The 21,295-nt window shown below is 47.5% G+C and overlaps 1 protein-coding gene and 1 long non-coding RNA gene across 3 annotated transcripts in view; both read right to left on the bottom strand.

Annotated features, from left to right (window-relative positions):
• Positions 1-4,955, bottom strand: part of Scube2 (signal peptide, CUB domain and EGF like domain containing 2) — a 69,494-nt gene extending 64,539 nt beyond the window's left edge. For both annotated transcript variants that reach the window (XM_052201375.1, XM_052201385.1), the window contains exons 1-2: positions 4,756-4,955; positions 3,484-3,606 (exon numbers count right to left, since the gene is read on the bottom strand). In XM_052201375.1, coding sequence (XP_052057335.1) covers positions 3,484-3,606; positions 4,756-4,882 — 250 coding nt within the window. In that variant the 5' untranslated portion in view covers positions 4,883-4,955. The remainder of the gene's footprint in view (positions 1-3,483; positions 3,607-4,755) is intronic.
• A 4,560-nt stretch (positions 4,956-9,515) lies between these two features.
• Positions 9,516-21,295, bottom strand: LOC127698108 (uncharacterized). Its single transcript, XR_007980681.1, has 2 exons — positions 19,821-21,295; positions 9,516-10,068 (listed from the first exon to the last, which is right to left on the bottom strand). It is a non-coding gene; the product is annotated as an uncharacterized LOC127698108 (long non-coding RNA).

Here is a 21,295-nt window from a genome sequence, read left to right as displayed (position 1 = left end):
AAAGAGAAGACCCTGCCTCAGAAAAGCAAACAACAAATTGGGCGGCGGTGGTGGTGCATGCCTGTAATCCCAGCACTCTGGGAGGCAAAGGCAGGTGGATTTCTAAGTTCGAGGCCAGCCTGGTCTACAGAGTGAGCTCCAGGACAGCCAGGGCTACACAGAGAAACCCTGTCTCGAAAAAACCAAATCCAAAAAACAAACAAAAAAAAGAAAAGAAAAAAAGAAAGAAAGAAAAGAAAAGCAAACGACAAAACGAATAAACAGTACACATGCAAGGACATCCCAGCTCTGTGCACTGAGGAGCCCTAGGAACAAGGCTCCCCTGAAAACACCACATGCACAGGTCCTGGCTTCTGTGCATCCTTATCCTTATCCTTTTCCAACAAAGGAACCAGAGCCATCGTGGGGAGTGGTGGGTTCCAGGGCACGCAGAAAACATGAAAACTGTATGGGAGGATCAGGATCTTTTAATATAAAGTATTAGGAAATTCTAAAAACTGGGGGACTTCAAACAGGCAACATTGAGGTGGAACCTCCAATTGTGGCAGCTAGAACGATTTGAAAATAAATAATGATATAACACCAAAAGTACACCAAAGTATACAGTGAAATAGATGAAGGAGTGGATGAATGAGCAAGAAGGGGCACATCTTCCTTTAAAAACAACAATTCAGAGGTGCCTGGTGTGTGTGTGTGGGGGGGGGGGGGGAACGGGGCAAAGGTTCAAGGAGGTGCGTATTGCCACAGGCACTATCCATGACTGGACACCAAAATCCGTGAACAAAGACTTGACATTTCAGAAGGACCCTCCCCCAAATATGCTTCCACAGTAAATATGGGAAGGAAATAGTAACTTTGGAGTAGAGAAATCGGCAGACACCATCCTTTTATTTTGTTTTGTTTCATTTTCAAGACAGGGTTTCTCTGTGTTGCCCTGGCTATCCTGGAACTCACTCTGTAGACCAGGCTGGCCTCAAATTCAAAGAAATGCCTCCCAGTGCTGTGATTAAAGGCATTTGCCACCACTGCCCCACTCAACAGACACTGTCTTAAACCGGGTGTGAAACAAGGTTAGCATCATCTGAATGGGGCATAGTGACATCATATATCACTGATGTGGTTTACTGGGAAAATCACTGTGGTGTTTCCATGACAGTTTTACTGAAATGCCAGCAAACCATACCATGAGAAGACACATGTTCTTCTGGCTAGTCTTACATTTGGTGTATAGCCAAGGCTAGACTCAAACTCATGGCAACCCTCTTAGCACAGCCACCACACTATGCTCTTTCAAGTCTTTGCCTCTCTCTTATCGTGAAGCAAATGAGATCACAGTGTTCACAAAAAGTGTCAGTGCTGGGACCAAAGAGATGGCTTTGGCATTTAGGACACTTGCTGCTCTTGCAAAGGACTCAGGTTCAGTTCTCAGCAACCACACGGCCACATCAGGCAGTTGACAGTTGCCTAGCATGAGAAAGACTCTGTTGAGTCTTCAGTATCAGGTAAGTCAGATAAGGTGTCACATGCCTGAAATGTAGCACTTAGGAGGTGAAGGCAGGAGGATCAGGAGTTTGATGGCATCATTTCCTCAGCTACAGAGAAAGTTCGAGGCCAGCCTGAGCTACAAGAGACCCTGTCTCAAAAAAAGTTGATGCTCGGGACAAAGACTGCAGAAACACAAGAGACGCAGGCATTGACTGTGTGGGTCAGGACCTGAAATTAACTCTGGAGCAGAAGCAGAACATCGGGGGAAATTTGATGAAATTTGAATGATGTTTACAGCTTTTTAAAATGATATCGTGCCATTGTTAATTCCCTGGCTTAGGTGACTATACCATTGTGTGAGCTGATGGCATGGGGTGAGATGCTGGCAAACAGCCTTGAGCTTCGTGTGGTTTGCAACCTTTCTGGCCTGAAAGTATTTCTAAATAAAAAGTTCCCTTAAAAAGAAAAAACTACACATTTTTAAAAAGTAAAAAAAAAAAAAAGTGAGGGGGGGCTAAAGAGGTGGCTCAGCAGTTAAAACATGCACTGTTCTTGAAAAGGATGTGAGCTCAGTTCCCAGCATTCATTAGCAATTGCTGGTGACTCAAGCTCTGAGGGATCTGACACCCCTGGTCTTCAAGAACATCTGCCCTCTCATGCACAAACCTATATACATAGACATGTGAACACATAATTAAAATATAAACAAGTAAATAAATACAAAGAAAATATAGCTGGGCGTCACACTATGCACCTACGATCCCAGCACTTGCTTATATGTCTGAGTGAGGCCATGCTGGGCTACATGAGAGCCTGTCTCAAAAAACAAACCAAAAAAAAAAAAAAATTCAAAATTAAAACAAGAACAGCAGCAAAATGCAAGAGTGAGTGTCTACCACATGTGCCAGGTCCCTCTGGATGTTACATACTGTCCAGCACCAAGAACTGGACTTCTCAGAGGCCATGTGGTGAGACAGGATCATTTGAAACATCAAGACATCAAACACCACCGAATAGACGTGGATTACGCTTTCCTCCTGCCTAAAGAAGTTAGTGTGGTTTTCCAAGACTTCCCACCTTACTATGTAGGTTTCATATTTGCAGGGGTTCAGATCAACTCCCACCAGAAGATAAGCTCAGTTTTTAAGAGTTTAAAAGCTCTCAGAGTGAAAGAGGCCTCCAATATGCTCACTAAGGTTGGGTCCAGAGGCAGGAAGAAGCACCAGAACTGAGCTCAAATACCTCTCCTCAGTTCTATAGAGATGTCTAGTACAACCAGAGGCAGCTGCAGGCTGAGTAAGCTCGAGGGACCAGGATCTGGGGCAAAGGTGGGGATGCGACTTCAAGACTAATCAAGTGTTTATGGCCCCCAAGTCTCCTGTCCTCAGTGTCCTCATCCATAGATCGAGAAATGGAAATGACCCAAAGTTCCCTGAATTGCCCTGTCAGGACTAACATTCTGCCTCCTCCTGTGAGAGCAGTTTTTATTCAGTTCTGAGCTTGAGTTCAGTCACTGAACTAATGGGCAGAGTCCAGACTTCAGGATCTCAGGTCTGCAGCACTGAAGAACTAAAACTCTTCCTCTGCATATATCTTTCCAGTCTGAACCTACCACTCGAATAAGGCAGTGCCTGGGTAGAATTCTAAAGCCTAGCAGGTCAGCCCAAAACCACAGACAGGATGGATTCTCCAGCGACAGCAGAGAGCAGGACTCCAGTCCTTAGTCTCCAGGGAGGCAGGGTCCTTCAAGTTCTGTCTGGCTCTCCTGGTGAGTGGAATCGAAAGATAGCAAAGCATTGCATTTCCTTTTCCAGGAGCCACACAAAAGGACCTTCTGGAGCCAGAGAAAACTGTAATCATTCGGGGAAAGGACCTAATGACCCAGCCATTTGAGGATCTGAAAATCATTCCAAAGAGCAGGTGGCAGAACTCAAGGTAGGAGTGGTTATTTAGACTTCAGGAGCTACATAAATTAAGGAGGTGGCCCAGGTCACTTACCCTCACACCGCCTGCCTTCACCCTGGAAGCCAGGCCTGCAAGAACACTTGTAGGAAGTGGGTGTGTTCTGACACAGCGCGTCAGCATGGCAGTCATCTAGCCCTTGGGCACACTCATCCACATCTGCAAAAGAACACAGCAAGTACCTGGTACGCTATCCAAGCTGTGAGTGATAGGCTCTCTCTCTCTCACACTCTCACTCTCACTCTCTCCTCCCCTTCCTCCTCCTCCTCCTCCTCCTCCTCTCCCCAGACCACTCTGACACTCTGGGATAAACTACACCATGCCCAGGCCCATTTCCAGACTCACTGTTCCAAGTGGAATCACCCAAGGCCACCCTTACTGGCCTCCAAGACTCAGTTCAGATGTGCCTCCTCTTGGAAGTAACCCACGATCCCCTAATGTCAGGTAGCCGTTCCCACCACAAACTCCCATGTACTCATTCAGAGCACAGAGTACACAGGGCTGTCCCTGTCCACTCTCACCTGTCTCTCCAGTGCCCTAACAACGGAACCAGCTCTTTGATGCCAAGCCAGCACCGCGCCTGGCATATAAGAATACAGTAGACTGTCTGCTAAGGGACAGAAATGAAGAGCAGAGTTGGCTAGAAAGTTCCAGAGAACCGCTAAAACAGCTGTCTCTCGGCTTTCTGAGTCTGGGATGTGCAATGGTGTCCCAGAAGCCCCAGCACCAACTCTGCCAGTTCTCTCAACCCGCAAACCCACCATAGCCAAAGCATTTCCAGGGTCGATATCACTCCTGGATATGAAGATAAAAACGAATGAGTTTTGAAAGAATTTTAAGTTCGGTCAAAGTAGACGGTGCAGAGTCTACTCTGTTAATACATGGCTGAGCCAAATCTGGAGGCTTAGGGACATTCGAGGTCTTGGCACGGTAACAGTTCCGTGCCCACAGCAGTCTCCTCAGCTCATCCTGGAGCCAGCACAACTTATCAGCCCCAAAGGAAAAGGGGGGCCAAACTGCCACGAGCTCAGTTTCCCCATCTACACAAGGGGGAGCTGGACCCAGACCCCAGTCCCAGCCAGCGCCAGCCAGCGACAATCTGGACAACAGGCACTCTCAGAGACCCTGGGGGAAAAAAAACCGATAGGTACCAGGGCAGGAAAGGTCAACAACCGGGAGCAGGAGCCTCTGTCCCCTTCGACGGCAGGGACCGGGGATGAGGGCTCTCTGGATCAATAAACTAGGCAAGGGGATTCAGAAGCCCCTGTCCTGCGCCTTGCCAGGTGCGCCCCGCGGCTGCACACTCACCCTCGAGCGGCTCGTTGGTGCGACCCCGGTCGGGAGTGACGACGGCGGCCAGCAGCGGCAGCGGCAGCAGCAGCAGTAGCAGCAGCGCCCGGGCCTCCCGAGGCCGGCCGCACCCCGCGACCCCCATGGCAGCCGCAGCGCGCCGAGCCGCGTAGAGCCTGCGGCGGCAGCGGCACGGGGAGGCGTGTGCGGTCTCCGGACCTCTGCGCCCGCCGACACCCCCAGCCCCGCCCGCCCCGGAGCCCCGGCCTCATTTTCACACGGTCCTCAGTGCCGCCCCGCCCGCCTGGCCCCTCCCCGGCCCGGGGCGGAGGGGGGCGCGGCCGCCGTGGCTCGAGCGGCTGTCGGCAGAGTCCTGAGTTCGCTCGCCTGCTCGCTCGCGGAGTCTCGACTCCCCTGTGCTGAGCGCCCTCCAACTTGACCCAACTGAAGTAGCCACGGGCACCCGGAGAACGTCTCGCTTAGTCCACATACAATGGGACACTGGATCCCAGGCCCAGCACCCCTCCAACAACATTTTCTTGGGGATACCCCATCAAGAGAACTCAGGACAAGGCTATCTGAGTGACCCCAGCTGCTTTGGCCAGGCCATTACTCATTTTACTGCCTGAGCCCGGCCCTAGCCAGGCCTCCTGATACCTTAGTATACCAGTCACACTGTGAGGCTGAAATCTCTCTCTCTCTCTCTCTCTCTCTCTCTCTCTCTCTCTCTCTCTCTCTCTCTCTCTCTCTCTCTCTCCCCCTCTCTCTCTCTCTCTCTCTCTCTCTCTCTCTCTCTCTCTCTCTCTCTCTCTCACACACACACACACACACACACACACAGAGAGAGAGAGAGGCAGAGACAGAGACAGAGACAGAGGTAGAGATGAATTGAGATCTGGGTTCAAAATCACTGCAGAGAGTAGTTCTTCACTGCAATCTAGTTAAGTGTATCTTAACTGCAAGTAAGTGAAAGAAAAAAGGGTTCAGAGGTCAAGGGTGGGCCACCGCAGGTAGTAGAGCTCCTGCTGTCCTGGGTGTAGGTGGCATCTATGACCCACAGGAACTTATACTTGTCAGATTTGATGAGCTGCAGATAGAGACTGTGACGGCACCCGCTCCCCACGGCCAGGCACCCAAGGCCATACGCAGAGACACGAATGCTCGTACTCGGATTTATCTGAATGGTGCTTATTCCATTCTCCCCTGTGAATCTGACACATCTCTTCATGTCTATACAGCCGTATGGCTTCATATACTGCACATGTATAAGTGTATATTCACACCCACTAACTCCTTTATTATAATAATAAAAAAAAACTCACTCAAGCCCCCCACCCAGCACATGCCCACGAGCACTCATCTTCTTGGCGGTCTGGCTATCAGCTATCGCTCCCACCTCAGCTCTCTGAGCCGCTGTCTGCCACCCCAGCCTGTGTCTGCTCAGGGCCCAGGCTGAGCCTGTCTTTTGGGGGGTGTTATGTATTCTGCTGTGGAAGGAGACTCTAAGAAAAGAACTTTCCTGTGTTATCCCTTTAACCTTTCCTCTCTAGTAAAGGCAGTCAGGTCCCACCCCTTTCTCTGTCTCTGGCTCCTCCCTCCCACGCCTTTTGTATTTGGTGCTGAGAGAGACACTCCACTATTTCTAGTTTGAAGGGTGGTTTTTTTGTTTTGTTTTGTTTTAACACATTTGTAAATCTTCACTTAGTGAAACGTTCCCTCCAGCCTTTGTCGGGTGTCTTTAATGGTGGCCATAAATTACCGCCTTCTTTTCTCCCGGTGCATCAGGCCTCATTGCTTTTGAAACGATCAAAGTTATTTCTTCTAAAATCCAACTCAAAACTTCCCATTGTGTGGCACAGCGCACAGCGCAGCACTCTTTGGCTCCAGTCAGAGCACATAAATACATAAAGCTGCCCGTTAAAGCCCGAGGTAGCCTCTTCCAGCACCCTCGGGCCTGGACCGAGGACAGTTGCCATTTGTTCCCTGCTGGGTCACTCCAAGTTTATGTATCAACGGGAATACAAATCCATAATGATGAGGCCTAGTGCTTTTTGTCTGAAAGGGTCATTATTGTTGTTGTTGTTGTTGTTGTTGTTGTTATGATTCCTGGAGAAAAATTCACAACTGGCTCAGATGTCAGAAATCATCTGAGTTCTGTTTTGTTTGTTCTGGTTTCCGTGCAAACCTGTTTTGAGTTTGTCAGCGCCCAGACTCCTGGGCAACCTTTCTGACACTTGAAATTAAAGTCAATATGTTTTCTGACTTCGAATTTCCATAGGGGAAATGTGGGAGGGGGGTTAAATATTACCACGTCAGAGTCTGAAGTGACAGGGGTGGGGGCAGTGGGGGTGGGGGGCTCTGCACTGGCTACTTTCTGCCCTCTGTTGTCTAGCTGAGGTCCCCACAGGCACTGTGCCTGAACTGAGCCGTCTCCCTGTCACCTCCCCTCCTGCAGGCTGCAGGCCATGACCAGGCCTGAAGAGGCAGGTGGCCCGGGCAATGTCTAGGATTCTTGCCGTTCTGGAGAGACAGCTAAGTGTCCTATAACTTGGACATCACCATCTTGGCATCACTGGGCAGCTTCAGAATCCATCTTTTCCTGCTACAGAACAGCCTTTGAGGGGATGAGGCCTCCCAGGCTTTCAAAACACCAGACTCCTGGCCTCCCACCCACCTGGGATCCTCTTCCTACATCCAGTTTCTGGAAAGTTCACTTCTTTCCTAATTCCATAACATTAATCTCCAGGCTGAAGTGTCCCCTGGCTGCAGGCCAGCATAGCATCCTGTCACCTTCCTCGAATGCCTGTAATTCCCTCTGATCCAAAATCTTCAAGAGAACTCATTTGCCTGGCTCCAACAGTGGTTTCCTGTTTAATGGGCCTTGTCTTTCATTTCTTTAGGACTGTCTGTCCATTTATTGATTGAGTTGTCTGATTTCTTGGTTCACTTTCTTTGCATTCTAGATGTTGAGTCTCTGATGTCCACTGAGCACAAGCTTTCTCCCATTTTACAGGCGGTCTTCACTCCGTTCCATTTTCTTTGCTTACTAATCTCAAGAAGTTCTACGAGCTAATTATTAGTAATGCAACATTTCTTATTTATCCTTGGTTTCCAAGTGTGTATGTGTTTACAAGGCTGTGGTCATTGTATACACCATGGATTCTAAACTCCTCAGGAAATTCTAATTCCCTGAATTTTGCTCTATCCGAAGGTCCATGAGTTTGCTTTGTTTTGTGATAAGTTACTAGAAACATTTCTTGTCAGAGAGTCCATGGCTGCTGTCTCAGTTGCTCAGACCAGAGTTAATCTTGGTGCAGACATCCCAGGAAAGGCTCCACACTGCCTCCATTCAGATTCTCTTTCTTCTGTGGCATAGCTGCTATCAATCACATTAGAGCAGTGGGAAGTCTGTGATTGGACAGGGAAAAGGGAGGTGGAGCTAAGAGTTGCAGGGGGGGATGGGGGATGGGGAATGGGGGGATGGGAAGATGGGGGGATAGGAGGTGAGGGGGTTGGAGGGTGTCTTGGGGGAAGCTAGGAGAAGGAAGATGGCACAGATGTGAACCGGGGTGGTGTTTACCAGCCACAAGTAGATGTGATATCGTAAGATTAAAATAATTGGGATAAAGCTTTTGTCATTATCAATTGGTTCTGATATTATTGTATTGGCTTCTTATAAATTGTGATATTATTGTTATATAAATCTGATTGGTTAATTATCAGCTTTAAGAGTCTTGATTTTTCCAGGTTACTGGGTATTGTGATGTACACCTGCAAGTTGGCAGTTCCATTTAGTTACTGGGGTGTGGGATCACTGACTACTGACTACATGGGTTTATGGCTGAGGAAGAACTAACAGGCCTCAGGGACAAATGAACAAGAGCTGGGAACACAGCGATAGGGTGGGGGTGGGGGGCTAGCTGGAGAAAATAGCTCAACGTATTAGTGCAGGAACGAGTTGGTTCGTTTTCTAATATTTCCCTGCAACAGAGCCCCACCAAGGCATGCAGAAGCACCAGGCAAACAAACTGCCCACAAGTGACAACCCTGTGGCCCAGGTATCTCAAGTGCCTGCTTCATGCGCTGTTATCCCACCAGACCTCACTTACAAAGCACACATCCGGCCAAATGTCTCGGTGCCCACCTGTAATCCCAGTGCTCAGGGAACTGAGGCCAGAGGATTGTGGTTTTGAAACCAGCCTGGGTTACATAATGAGACCGTACTTAAAACCCTTGGTTGTTGAAAATGAAATTATAAGCAATTTCAAGATGGTGACAGCAAGGTATAACACCAAATGTGGGACCTTTCTCTCTGACTCCCCAGAAAACATTCTTAAACCAGTGCATCCTGAGTACAGTACTCAGGAGCTTTTATAACCTGACGTGTGTGTGTGTGTGTGTGTGTGTGTGTGTGTGTGTGTGTGTGTCTTTAGGCAACCCACACTGGCCTCAAACTCCTGTGTAGTGGAGAATGAACTTGAATGCCTGGTCCTCTTGCTTTCAACTCCTGAGTGCTGAGGTTTAAAGGGATAAGCCACCACCCCCCAGCTCTAGAGTCATCCTTAAACCACCTCTGGTTAGCGCAGGTGCCTCTGCCTCCCACACAGCAGCCAGCACACAGTCATGGCTGTCAGAGCCCCTAGCTGTCCTCCCAGCTTGGCTCTGAGGCCCATAAAGGCTGGTGCTAACTGATTTATCAGTGTTCCTCAAGCACAGCTGGGTAAAGCACAGACATTCAGTAAAGGTTTATTGAAAGAATAAATACACCCCCAAAAGTATTAAGATATAAGCACTTTTATTGACCTCTTATTAAGAAAGCCATAAATACTATACAATATAAATAGGGAGTTAAGAAAACCATAGGTTATCATGAGACAGGAAGAAAAAGCCAAGGTTTCTAAATAGCAAAAGAGGTCTCAAGAGGAGTGATGGCAGCCGATCTCTGTGGAAGAAATAGAGAAGGTTCAGATAGCTCCAGTACCCACTGGGCAGTAGGCGCTGGAGCTGTAGTGGGGGAGGCTAGCAAGCCCTTAGGCAGCACATCCGAGCAGGGATGGGGGAGCCTCCAAATTCTTTCTGCGTTATATCAAACTTCAGTGATACTCTACACAAAAAAGCAAATCATATCAATGTCACTGATGGTTATAACTTAAAAGTCCTTAATAGAAAATTTACAAAGAGGGGCTGGAGAGGTGGCTCAGTGGCTAAGAGCACTTCATGTTCTTGCAGTGAACCCAGATTCAGTTCCCAGCACACACAGTAGGCAGTTCACAACCATCTGTCACTCCAGTTCCAGAGAATCTGGCACCGTCTTCTGGCTTCCTCTGGCACCTGCAAGTATACATATGCTCAGGCATATATACACACACTTAAAATAAAAATAATAGCCGGGCGTTGGTGGCACACGCCTGTAATCCCAGCACTCTGGGAGGCAGAGGCAGGTGGATTTCTGATTTCGAGGCCAGCCTGGTCTACAGAGTGAGTTTCAAGACAGCCAGGGCTACACAGAGAAACCCTGTCTCCAAAAAACCAAAAAAAAAAAAATTTTTAAAAATAAAAATAATAAATCTGAAGAAGGAGGAGGAGGAGAAAGAGAAGAAGGAGGAGAAGGAGAAGGAGGAGGGGGAAAAGAAGAGAAGAAGAAGAGGAGGAAGAGGAAGAAAAGGAGGAGGAAGAGGAGGAAAAAGAGGAGGAGAAGGAGGAGAAGGAGGAAGAAGAGGAGGAGAAGGAGGAGGAAGAGGAAGAGGTAGAGGAGGAGGAGGAGGAAGAGGAGGAGGAGGAGGAGGAAGAGGAAGAGGAGGAGGAGGAAACCATCCAGGTTTGACAGCACTTGCCTTTAATCCCAGGTAGACATATCTCTGTGAATTCAAGGCCATCCTAGTCTACAGAGCAAGTTCTAGGATAGACCCTATAAATGAGTAAGACCAAAAAAAGCAAAAAAGAAAGGAAGAGAAGAGAAGAGAAGAGAAGAGAAGAGAAGAGAAGAGAAGGCAACCAGAATCCAGCATCAACTCAAATATGTTGCAATACTTCCGTAATCACAGACCTTGGGAAGAAGAGGCAGGGAGGATCAGGAGTTCAAGGACACCCCCAACTCTCTGGCTATACAGTGAGTTTAAGACCTAAGCTACATGAAATCCTGCTTCAAAAACAAAACAGAACAGAACAAACAAGAAAAAAAAAACACTTGGAACCAGCAGAACCAGATTTCTGTGAGCTCAAGACCAGCCTGGTCTACAGAGCAAGTTCCAGGACAGCCAGGGCTACACAGAGAAACCCTGTCTCAGAAAACAAAACAACAACAAAAAAAATTCAGTATCATACCAAATGTAGTATATTTCAGAGTGCAAGGAATTATTATGTAATTATTATGTAATGTGCCTAAGTAGTCTTCATGGGAAAACTACAGAATCATCTCCATAGATTAAAAAAAACAAAACATAATAGAAAGAAGTAATATTAGTACCTAGAAATAAACCTTGCAGATAACATTCGAGACCTGTGTGAATGAGCTTTCTAAAGCACAATCCAAATAGAACACGCTCTTATATACAATTTCTCAACATCACAAAGATGACAATCCTCCATGACTTAACTCCTCGTGTATTTATTTGTTGTTTATCCTAGAGACTGACCAGGGTCTTGTGTGTCCAGGGAAGCCCCAGTCCTAGTTAGCTTTAACCCTTAACTTGCCATGTGCACACTGTGTTAGTAATTGTCATGAGCTGTTTGAGTTCTAAGTAGCTAGCTGGGACTTTATCCTCATTCCAGGCATCTGTCCTCCTGTGTCATCCCATCCATCCTGTCCCCTTCTCTGGTCCCTTCTCCCCTGAGCTTGGGTGTCCTCTAAGGGTAGAAACACTGTGCCCTTGAGAGCACACAGAAGGTGAGCCATCTTCAGCTGTTTATCCCATTACATAAAGGCACCTGCAACTCCTCTGAAAGCCCAGCTGTGGGAAGCTCAGCCTAGGAGGGTAATCTTAATCTGGACTCCAGATGACTGCCTCAACCTCCCCAAGTTTAGCTGGATGCCTTCAGGACCGGATGATGTGATACCATCCCTTCCTCAGTTGGTTTCAGCTGGATGTTTTGATTACCCAATTTGATCATGTTTTTCTGTCTAGCTTTTGCTATTTATTCTTTTACTTTGGCTTACTATATGCTTTAAAAAAACTCTCATTCAAAATCAAAAAATATTGCTATTATAGATCATTTTCTGGACCACAAAAACTGAATAATTTTCTGGATAACAAAACATAAAAATGGTATGGCCCCCATAAAACAGAGCATGAGGCCAGTGAGAAGGCTCAGCTGCTAAGGGCGCCTGTCACCAAGCCTGATTACCTGAGTTTCACCCGTGGGATGCACATCAGTGTGAAAAGAAAGCCAACTCCCACAGGTCATCCTCTGACCTCCAAATGTGCACTACAGTGCATATACTGTAGTACATGTGTCCCCCAATAAATAAGTAATTAAATAAGCATTAACAAACATTAAGAGCATAGAACATTATACAGCTGTACAAAAGGAAGGGGAAACTCTCTGTGTTCTGATATGGAGCGCTGTCATGCCCATAAATCAAAAATATGCAGAATGTTGTTTGCATTTGTTCCCTTTTGCAGACAGGAGGAGGCTGACCCAGGACCTGTATTCACACTCACTTCATGAATATGCATCATCAGGTGAGCTGTGAAGAAGGCAATCACCAGGAGCTGGGGAAGCTACTGGGGAAAAGAGGATCAAGGATCCAAGGAGACCATACACTTCTCAGTTGCTGACAATGTGGCTCTATCTATATAAGCAGGGAAGGTAACTGACCGCGGGAGTCTGTGGGTCCCACCGGTCACTATCCATGATGTGGCAATGCAGCAGTTTTGGGGTCACCCATATGTTTGTAAGTAACCTCGTATACGTGTTCCTGAAGTAAGCCGGTAAACTCATAAAATAAAGACAAAGAGGCAGGGCAGGGCGGCCAGAGCTGATGGTGATTTTTATCCCTTAAGCCCTGAACGTCTGCTCCCGGTCCTGCTGAGAACCACAGTGCTCCTCACAAGGGGCCTTTCTTTTCCTTTTGAAAACTATTTCTTTTGTGTGGTGTGTTGGTGCCACATGTGGAGGTCAGAGGACTCAGCTCTTCTTCCATCACGTAATTCCCTGGAATTGAACTCGGGTCAAATGGCTCAGTAGCAATTACCCAGTGAGCAGCCAGAGTAGCACACTGACTTTCTCCTGTAGTCTTAGAATCATTGACACGGTCATGGCGAATTATTCTCCCAGACCAATGAAGGCTGAACAACCAATGGATAACATCTTTTAAGTTCTCGTGGAAACATTAGTAAACAGTGCTGCAGCCAGTGGGAAAAGCTCTCTCTCTCTCTCTCTCTCTCTCTCTCTCTCTCTCTCTCTCTCTCTCTCTCTCTCTCTCTCTCTCCTCCCTCCCTCCCTCCCTCCCTCCTGGTCAGTGTGATTTTATGTGATAAAAATCATCACATAAAAGATTACCAGTAACAGAAATGGTGCAATCTTTTTTAATTACTGCCTGGAGCCAATTAATAAGATAACAAGGAAGAGCGTGAGCTGCAATTCTTTGCAATTATCTGTTGGTCTGTTTTGCAATTTCATTATAGGTTGCTGGCAGTGCCTTTCATTTATTAATAGGTGAATGTAAAGCCACTTTGTCGATTATTTATCTCAGTGTTCAAAGGAAGATAAAACGGAGTTCTCATTTCTTCTTTCTGAGCATGTGTGCAAGAGCACTGGGATCTTTCTTCACAGTTATGGACAGATATTTGTTAGGAAAGTTGTCCCTGTGTCAGGGACATAGCCCAGGGGATAGAGCATTTGTCTAGGAGATAGGAAACCCTAGATTTGATCCCCAGAACTCCAAGTTCAGAGTGTGGTGAAGCTTGCCCGTAACCCCACCACTCAGAGGCAGAGGCAGGAAGTTCAAGGTCATCCTTAACTTTCATGGCTAAAGAAAACAGTGATTTTTAATAGCTGAGTAGCATTCCATAGTGTAAATATACCACATTTTCTGTATCCATTCCTCTGTTGAGGGACATCTGGGTTCTTTCAAGCTTCTGGCTATTATAAATAAGGCTGCTATGAACATAGTGGAGCATATATACTTATTACATGCTGGGGAATCCTCCGAGTATATGCCCAGGAGTGGTATAGCTGGGTCCTCCTGTAGTATCATGCCCAGTTTTCTGTGGAACCTCCAGACTGATTTCCAGAGTGGTTGTACCAGCTTGCAACCCCACCAGCAGTGGAAGAATATTCCTCCTTCTCCACATCCTTGCCAGCACCTTTTTTCTCCTGAGTTTTTGATTTTAGCCAGTCTGGCTGGTATGAGGTGAAATCTCAGGGTTCTTTTGATTTATATTTCCCTGATAACTAAGGATGTTGAACATTTCTTCAGGTGCTTCTCGACTATTCAATATTCCTCAAGTGAAAATTATTTGTTTAGCTCTGTACCCCATTTTTAAATAGGGTTATTTGGCTCTCTGGAGTCTACCTTCTTGAGTTCTTTGTATATCTTGGATATAAGCCCTCTGTTGGATGTAGGATCATGAAATTCTTAGGCAAATGGGTGGAACTGGAGACTGTCATCCTGAGTAAGGTGATCCAATCACAAAAGAACACACAAGGAATACACTCACTGATAAGCAGATATTAACCCAGAAGCTCGGAATACCCAAGAAACAATTCATATATCAAATGATGCCCAAGAAGAAGGAAGGAGAGGCCCCTGATCCTGGAAAGGCTCAGTGCAGTAGTGAAGGGGAATACCAGGACAGGGAAGTGGGAAGGGGTGGATTGGGGAACAGGGGGAGGGAAGAGGGCTTATGGGACTTTCGGGGAGGGGGATCCAGAAAAGGGGAAATCATTTGAAATGTAAATAAAGAATATAAAAAAAATTTTAAAAAGTGAAAAAAATTTTAAAAAGAATATATCAAATAAAAAATAAAAGGAAAAAAAGAAAGAAAACAGTGGTTGGAAGCAGGGGAGGGAGGATAGGGGAATTCTGGAGGGGGAAGTGGGAAAGGGGATAACATTTGAAATGTAAATAAAGAAAATATCCAATAAAAGAAAAGAAAAAAACCGAATCCGGTGGGAAGGTGCGGGAGACTAAAGTGGCTTAAGTGTGGAGAGTTGGCTGAAGGGTTCATTGAGAATAACGACTCCCCTTTGTAGACCAGAGTTTGTTTCCCAGCACACAAGTTAGAAAGCTCACAACCACCTTAACTCCAGCTCCGGGTGATCACACCTTCTGACCTTCTAGCACACGTAGATGTGCACACATGCATGTGTGCACACACACACAAACACACCATTTAAAATAAATCTCTTTAATGTTGCTAACAGACTTCTAGAGGCCCCTTATACTGCAGATTCCACATGACTCAGAGACCTCCAGAAACCCCCTCCACCTTCCAGATTCTGCTGGTTCATGTGCAAGACAAAACAGAGACAAAACAGAGGCACAGCACATCTGACTGAAGTTTGAGACACAACCAGGCACGAGATGAAGGGATAGGAAACCGGGGCCTGGAAAGCTCTCCTGCCCTCTACCTAGACGCCCTCCTGCCCTCTACCTAGACCTGACTGGGAAACAAGGACCTTCTGCAGGAGCAGAAAGTAGATGAATACAAAGACAGCTTCAGAGGGGGAAGAAGCACGAGGTGTCTAGCGCTGTTTCTGAGCATGTCTATCAGAGGAGCGTGAATACGAGCTGGAGACGTTCCTATGCACTGAGGACTTGCAGAGTTGCTGTCAGATTGTTCTCTGAGGCCAAGAGGCCCTGCACAGCATCCTGAGATACCGACCCCGGGACACTGACTTCAGTGGTCTCTCTGATGGCAATGCTGACCAGCTCCTAGACTGTATCATACAGTCCCTCTGCGGAGCTACAGTGGGTCCACCTAAGTTGCTCCTTTGGTACCTGAGTGGGAGGCCTGCCGCATGAGTCCTCCCTCTGTGGGTGGTTCCTCAGGGCTTCCTGCCATCATATCAGGAGACCCAGCCTCCACAGCGGTAGTCACCCTCTAGAAACCACCCAGATCCTCGGTCAGATGAGTGTGAACTGATTTCTTCCCTCTAAAGATCCACGGACTTGTGAACTTTTGGTTGTTTCGTTATTTTGGTTTGGTTTGGGGTTTTTCTTGGGGATGGAGGGGTTTCCAATACAGAGTTTCTCTGTAACAGTCCTGGCTGTCCTAGAACTTTCTCTGTAGACCAGGCTGGCCTTGAACTTAGAGAGTTGCCTGCCTCTGCCCACCACCCCAGCCCAGCCCCCAAGTGCTGGGATCAAGGGGATGTCCACCACCACCACCTGGCTTACCAGTGCAGTTCTGTAATGGGTGGTTCTCTTCTCCACTCCATGTGAAGGTCAAGTGAGAAATGAGAAAAAAAGATTAGTTCTGCTTCTATCTTGCAGCCATGACAAGGTGTGTTAGCAACACTCCCCTAATGAATATGCATCACCTTCATAATTAATATCAACACTTCCCTAATGAATATGCATAACCTTCAAAGTTAAAGTGAGAAGACATTTTAAATGCAAATGCTGTGGATGCAGACAGACCTGGATGCTAACCTGAATCCTGCCATTTATTATCGGCAACATCTTGGCAGGACATCTTGGGTAGGTTACTTTAACCTCTCTGAGACTGTTTCCCCAGATGTAGACTGAGGATGAGTATCCTTGTTTCAAAAGGTTGCAGTGAGTTGGGGCTGTCTTTGGCATAGAGAAAGAATGCAGGAAGAGGAATGTTGACTCCAGTGGAACCAGGACCCACAGAAGCCCAGCCCAGTCTGCACCGCATTTCCTTGTGGTCCCTCCATCCGCAATGGGCAGAGTAGGCACTTACTTGCCCCTGCTGGTTAGGAAGAATGGATTTACTAATCTCTCTAGGCACAGTACAAGTCAGAAGCTTGGGGCTCGGGGAGATAACCAGCTCTGACCAGATCCCAGAAGGAATCTCCCTATGGTACCATGAGGTTTCAGCACAGGAAGCCGAAAAGCAGACAAGGAGTGACAGAGAGCTCTGAATACCGATGGGCAGAGCTGAAGGACGGAGCTCTGGGCTGGCCTTTCAGGAAGAATTCCTAAAGACACAGAACTGGAGCCAACGGGGAAGCCACTACTGCATCTGTAGCTGGTGGGACCATCAGGAACTCGCCCAGATGTGCTGCGTGTGTGCGTGCGTGCGTGCGTGCGTGCGTGCGTGCGTCCTAGCGTGCGTGCGTCCTAGGCCAGCCGCAGGGATGCACTCCTTTAATCCCAGCTGGGAGGCAGAAGCCTGTGGATCTCTAAATCAGAAGCTAGCTAATCTGCACAGGGAGTTCCACGCCAGCCAGGGCTGCATAGACTCTCAAAACAAAATAAAAATTGGAAGGAGAGAAAAAAAAAAATCCCGGAACCACTCAAGACCTGAAAGTTGTCATCCCAGCAACACCTTCTCCACATCCAACAGCTCATCAACAACCCTGCTCCGAAGGACAAACACCAAAGCAGTTGGAAAACAACTCCTCCTGCCTCCCTTCCACCTTCCACCAGCAGGGAGGAAGTCACACCCAGACACCAAGGTGCGAGGGAACCTGGAGACTGGGTTTGCCTCTCAAGCTCCGCAGTGTACTACCTGAGTACCAACCATGATACCTGACAATCCTGCTCATGAGCTGTTCTGATGTAAAGCCCTCTCCCTCATGCTGGCTGTGATCCCAAGTCCATCTTGCTACCATGAAGGAAGCTAACCTGAGGACAAAGTCAGTATCTCAGAGGAATAGAATCAGACTAGATCAGGCCATACCTGAACTCCTGCATACCACTGAAGGCACAATAGACAGAACCCACATATGGAGAAGCAGGCCTGGTAACTCAAGCCTGTCATGAGTGCTCAAAAGTCCGGGGCAGGATGATTTCTGTGAGTTCAACACCAGCCTGGGTTACAGAGCGAGACTGTATTAGTCACTGTTCTGTTGCTGTGGCAAAACACCATGGCTGGGGCTGGAGAGATGACTCAGCTACTAAGAGCTCTGACTGCTCTTCCAGAGGTCCTAAGTTCAATTCCAAGCAACTACATGGTGGCTCACAACCATCTGTAATGGGATCTGATGCCCTCTTCTTGTGGGTCTGAAAGAAAGAAATAAGTCTTAAAAAAAAAAAAGAGTACCATAGTCATGGTAATTTATAGAAATAGAGTTTATTTGGGCATGTGGGTCCAGAGAAAAAAGAGTCCCTCATGGCCTGGAGGTGTGACAGTGAGTGGCAGATACGGGAACCAGGACAACAAGCTGAGAGGTCACATCCTCAACCACAAGTGGGAAGCGGAGATGGCAAAGCAGAAGCATGTGAGGCTCTAAATTCTCAAAACCCATCCCCAGTAATGCGCTTCCTCCAACAGGGCCGGCCACTCAGACCTCCCCAGAGGGCACAAGCAACCAGGACCCGGGGTTCAAATCCAGGAGCCTATGCTGAAAAGCTCATCTCAATATCATAGAAGACTCTCAGAGCAAGCTTTGGTTGCATTTGCACACAACCAAAGAACGGTGTGTGGAGGTGCACACCTCAGCACTTCGGAGGGAGGCAGAGACAGACGGATCTCTATGAGTTTGAGGCCCAGTCTGTACATAGAAAAAATTCGGGCCAGCTAGAGCTACACAGCAAGATCTTGTGTCAAAAACAAACCAAAGCAAAACACAACAAAAGAAATCCCAGACCAGGGAGATAGTTCAGCAGGTAAAGACATTTGCTATGCAAACCTGATGACCTGACTCCCATTAATTTTCCTCTGACTTCACACATGTGTGCGTGCATTCAGGTACTCACACCCAGGCACAGCAAATGCATACTCACAGGCACACACATTTACATATGTGCACACACACACACATTCACATATGTGCGCACACACACACATTCACATATGTGCACACACACACATTCACATATGTGTACACACACACACATAGTTCCAAGTTAACAGAAATGGGAAGTAGCATAACTGAAAGATTCAGTGAGCTGAAAGTCCACAGATCTTCTTGGGCCAGGGCCGAGCAAAAGCTAAGACTTGTTCTCTAAGATCCAGTGGCAGTGAAAGGCAGGATTATCTGGGGAAGGCACTGTCCTGGTGAGTCACTGCTCCATGCCCAGGCTGTGGTATTGAATTAAAGTTGCCAGTTCCTCTTGGCCCAGAGAGAGTGGGGAAGCAAGTCTCTCTCCTGGAAGGGCAGCCCCACCCTGTGAGGCCCCACACTTGTGCTCAGCCCTCCCCATGCAGGGGGCAGGAAAGCTGTTCCTTGCATTTTGATCTTTAAATATGACTTTTTGCTACACGTCCTTTGAAAATAGGACCAATGATGAGTGTTTACTGAAATGGAAAGGTGCTCATAATAGTATATAAAGTGGAAGGGGCAGGCTGCAAATGCACAAGTCAAATCTCACTTCAAAACTCAGATGTGCAGGGAGCTGGACAGATGGCTCAGCTGTGAGAAGCGCTTAATGCTCTTTCAGAGGACAGTTCTGTTCCCAGCATATACCAGGCAGCTCACAACTGACTGTAACTCTAGCTCTAGGGGACCTGATGCTCTCTTGTGGCCTCCAAGGGCATCTCCACACATGTACATACACAAACTCATAAACTGTTAAAAATTTTGCCAAGCCTGATCACCTTTGTTCCATCCCTAGAACTCATAGTAGAAGGAGAGAACTGATTTTCAAAATACTCACTCTGGCCCCATGCTTCAGTCCTCACATCCCAATATAATAATAATAATAATAATAATAATAATAATAATAATAAGAAGAAGAAGAAGAAGAAGAAGAAGAAGAAGAAGAAGTTAGATGTAGAAGTCTGCATTTGTATAGGATAATGTGGTGAGGCTAGAGTGACCCACCTGCACACAGCCCTGGGTTTGACCCCAGCAGTACATAAACTCAGCACACTGCTGTAGACCTGTAATCCTAGCGCTTGAGAGGCGTAGGCAGGGGGATCAGGAATTCAAGTCATGAGGGGGATAGAGGGAAAGGGGAAAGTATATGCAGAAGATATGTGCTAAAGCGTTTGGAGCTAACCAACCGAGTTGCTGTCTTCGCGGTGGGCGGACCTGGAGGTTTTTCTGCTGTCTTCCTGGTGGGCGGACCTGGAGGTTTTTCTTCCTCCCTTCTGCACACCTGCAGCTCACTGATCTGCTGTCTTTGCATCCTCACGTCCCCCAGACGGCCAGATCATTCTTCCTCTGGCAAGTATTCCTCCTGTATACTGTGCGCGTTCCAAAGCCCTCCCCCTGCCCTGTGGTAAGTTTCCTGGTTCACGCTCAAGTTTGCTTCTCCTTCCCCTTCCTGTGTCTTCCTGGCTTCCCACTCTCTGCAGCTGTTCTCTGTCCTCACTTAACCCAAATATGGAATGCTGCCCCCTTTCCTTCATCCGCTCCCCAAAGAAAATCTTATCCGAGGTGCTACTGAGAGGCCTCAGCTCCACGTGGTACTGTAGCCAACTTCAGGTCAGCAGGAGCACCGCGGTACATGTCCTGGCAGCAGCTGTTTCGGAAACAGTCTCTCTGGACAATCTTCTTCAAACCTGCCTCTCTAACTTCTGCCCCTGTCACCTGCCACACTGAACTACCACATTTTAAATCGGTTTAATAGGTGACCTCCCTTTTGGCATCTCCTTTTCCCTGAAGGAAAATCTTACCATCCCCAAAAGGTTGTTAAGAAACCTCTGAGGGACTGGAGGGATGGCTCAGAGTTAGGCATTCCCACTGGTGACTAGGCAGTGACGGTGCATATCTTTAATCCCAGCACTCTGGAGGCAGAAGCAGGTGGATCTCTATGAGTTAGAAGGCAGCCTGATCTACAGAGTGAGTTCCAGGACATCCAGGGTTATACAGAGAAAAACAAACAAACAAGCATTCCTACTGGTCTTAAGAAGGACATGAGTTCCATTCCCAGCACCAGGCTAAAAAAGACTGTGCCTCATGGAAAGAGGACATAGCCAACCACTTTATCCTTCTGGGGTCCACCCAACAGGCTGTTTGGAAACTTTATAAGGGCTGCTGGGTCCTTCCCTTTTCCTACAGGTCCTGTTCAGATACTTGCCCCATGCCTTCCTGCCACCTCTCCTCACAATGCCTTCCATGAATCAGAAGCCACAGTCTTGGCATACATCCCTCTCGCTCTCCTTCAGCACTGTGGCTCTCGACCACCCTCTGCTTCTACAGGCTAAGAGGAACGTCACTGGGGTCACCTTGGGTAAACACACCATAGGCCGAGTACTCCATGGGCTGCTGTGTCTAACCTGGGTAGGTAAAAGGAATCCAAAGGGACAGGTAGCTAGGACAATTAAGGCAGGACCATATCCCAGCTAGCCAGGACACCTTCCTCTTTCTTTCCTGCCCAGACCCAGAACAAGAATAGGTCCTTTCTTTTGTCTTGTCCAGATGTTCAGTTTTTGTCTGTGCCAAGAAATAAGCTCAGCAATGTGCTGGATGACCACATTACACCGTTGTAGACGTTGGGACTCGCAGTCCCTGGAAGCCATCCCTCCTAAGAGGC

Source organism: Apodemus sylvaticus, chromosome 1, assembly GCF_947179515.1.
Source record: "Apodemus sylvaticus chromosome 1, mApoSyl1.1, whole genome shotgun sequence".
NCBI lineage: Eukaryota > Metazoa > Chordata > Mammalia > Rodentia > Muridae > Apodemus > Apodemus sylvaticus.
Note: the sequence above shows the minus strand (reverse complement) of the source record. Positions and strands in the feature narration are given on the sequence as shown.